This window comes from Cyprinodon variegatus, unplaced genomic scaffold (genome assembly GCF_000732505.1).
Source record: "Cyprinodon variegatus isolate N-32 unplaced genomic scaffold, C_variegatus-1.0 Scaffold244, whole genome shotgun sequence".
NCBI classification, from domain to species: domain Eukaryota; kingdom Metazoa; phylum Chordata; class Actinopteri; order Cyprinodontiformes; family Cyprinodontidae; genus Cyprinodon; species Cyprinodon variegatus.
In genome coordinates, this window is record NW_015150697.1 from 550605 (window position 1) to 551878 (window position 1274).

The 1274-nt window shown below is 31.6% G+C and overlaps 1 protein-coding gene across 1 annotated transcript in view; it reads right to left on the reverse strand.

The window, feature by feature from the left end:
* odf3b (outer dense fiber of sperm tails 3B) overlaps positions 1–811 on the reverse strand; it is a 4889-nt gene extending 4078 nt beyond the window's left edge. Inside the window, exon 1 of the mRNA XM_015381901.1 lies at positions 745–811. Coding sequence (XP_015237387.1) covers positions 745–784 — 40 coding nt within the window. The 5' untranslated portion in view covers positions 785–811. The remainder of the gene's footprint in view (positions 1–744) is intronic.
* Between the last annotated feature and the right edge of the window lie 463 nt (positions 812–1274).

The following is a 1274-nucleotide window of genomic DNA, read 5'->3' on the forward strand; positions in this document are numbered from 1 at the left end:
CTAAGTTCGGACTGGCACCCAGGCTAGTAGGATTAGGCAATTAAGAAGAACTTTATATATTATAAATTTTACATAGGGCCATGTGTTTCTATGTTTTTTTTATAAAGAAAATAGTTATATAAAATCTCTATCAGGTTATATTTTTCTGACTTAGAAATTCATTTTATGATCTGAAACATCCGCTGTGACTAAAAAGTATAAAAAGATTAAATATGTCAGAAACAAACATTGTTTCATAATGTTTACAGTCTCAGGATGAAGAAGAATAAATGTTTTTATATATAGTAAATTTAGCTTTCAGTCTTAGAAGCTGTTCCCTGCTTTGCAAAGTTTTTTTATGGTTAAAGAAATCTGTAAGTTTTATGTTTGTCTCATTTACATTTTTTCTTTTGCTCTGATACGTTTGCTTCCCTTCTTTCTTTTGATAACCATATTAATGAAACAAAGCACTTTTAAACAGTCACATTTTCAGCAAAGATTTATTTAATCTTTGATTGAAATCATTTTTTACAAAGGCAAAGTCAAATATAGTAATTTTAGAGATTTACAAATAAAAGAAGTACAAATGTTTAACAGATAAGACATTAAAAACACCCAGTTTCCTAGACCAGAGAAGCAAACATGACTTCTCTGGCAGTTTGCTTCTCAGAAATGCAATGTTGTTATTTTAGTAAAGTTACACTATATGTAATGTAATGAAAGATTAAATGTCAGAAACTTTAACCAAGAGATTAAGTATTTTACCTTGTAAGTTTCCCGATCCAGCTTCATGCGTGTGTTTCATGCTTTAGCTTCAAAACTTAGCAAGCCCAGTGTACCCAAACACAGATTGTTGGTAGCTCAACATCGTCGTCATGACAACATTGTCATGGAAAAGACTCTTTAACAGCCGTTCTCAATATGAGCTCAGGGTTTTAGTTTAGTGTTGTTTTTTTTTCTAGAAGGGTGAAGGAATTTTATGAACAGGAAAATAAATCATTCACAAGTTCAACACAGACTCTGTAAATTAGTTATTAGTTAAGAAAGGCTGAATCAGCCAGAGGCTGGCTACTGTTCCAATTGTCGTTGAACTTAGGCTTACCATTAAAAGAAAACAAAAACCAAAATGTCACCCTATTTAAATCCAAACTTAATAATTCATAGTTGTAATATGACATTCCGTGACCTCAAGAAGTTACTAGTTTGGGTGACATCTTTTTAGCGTTTTTAAGAATGGTCATAATATGAGTTTTTCTTTTGTTACTTCATGGGAGAGATGGATGGATGGATGGATG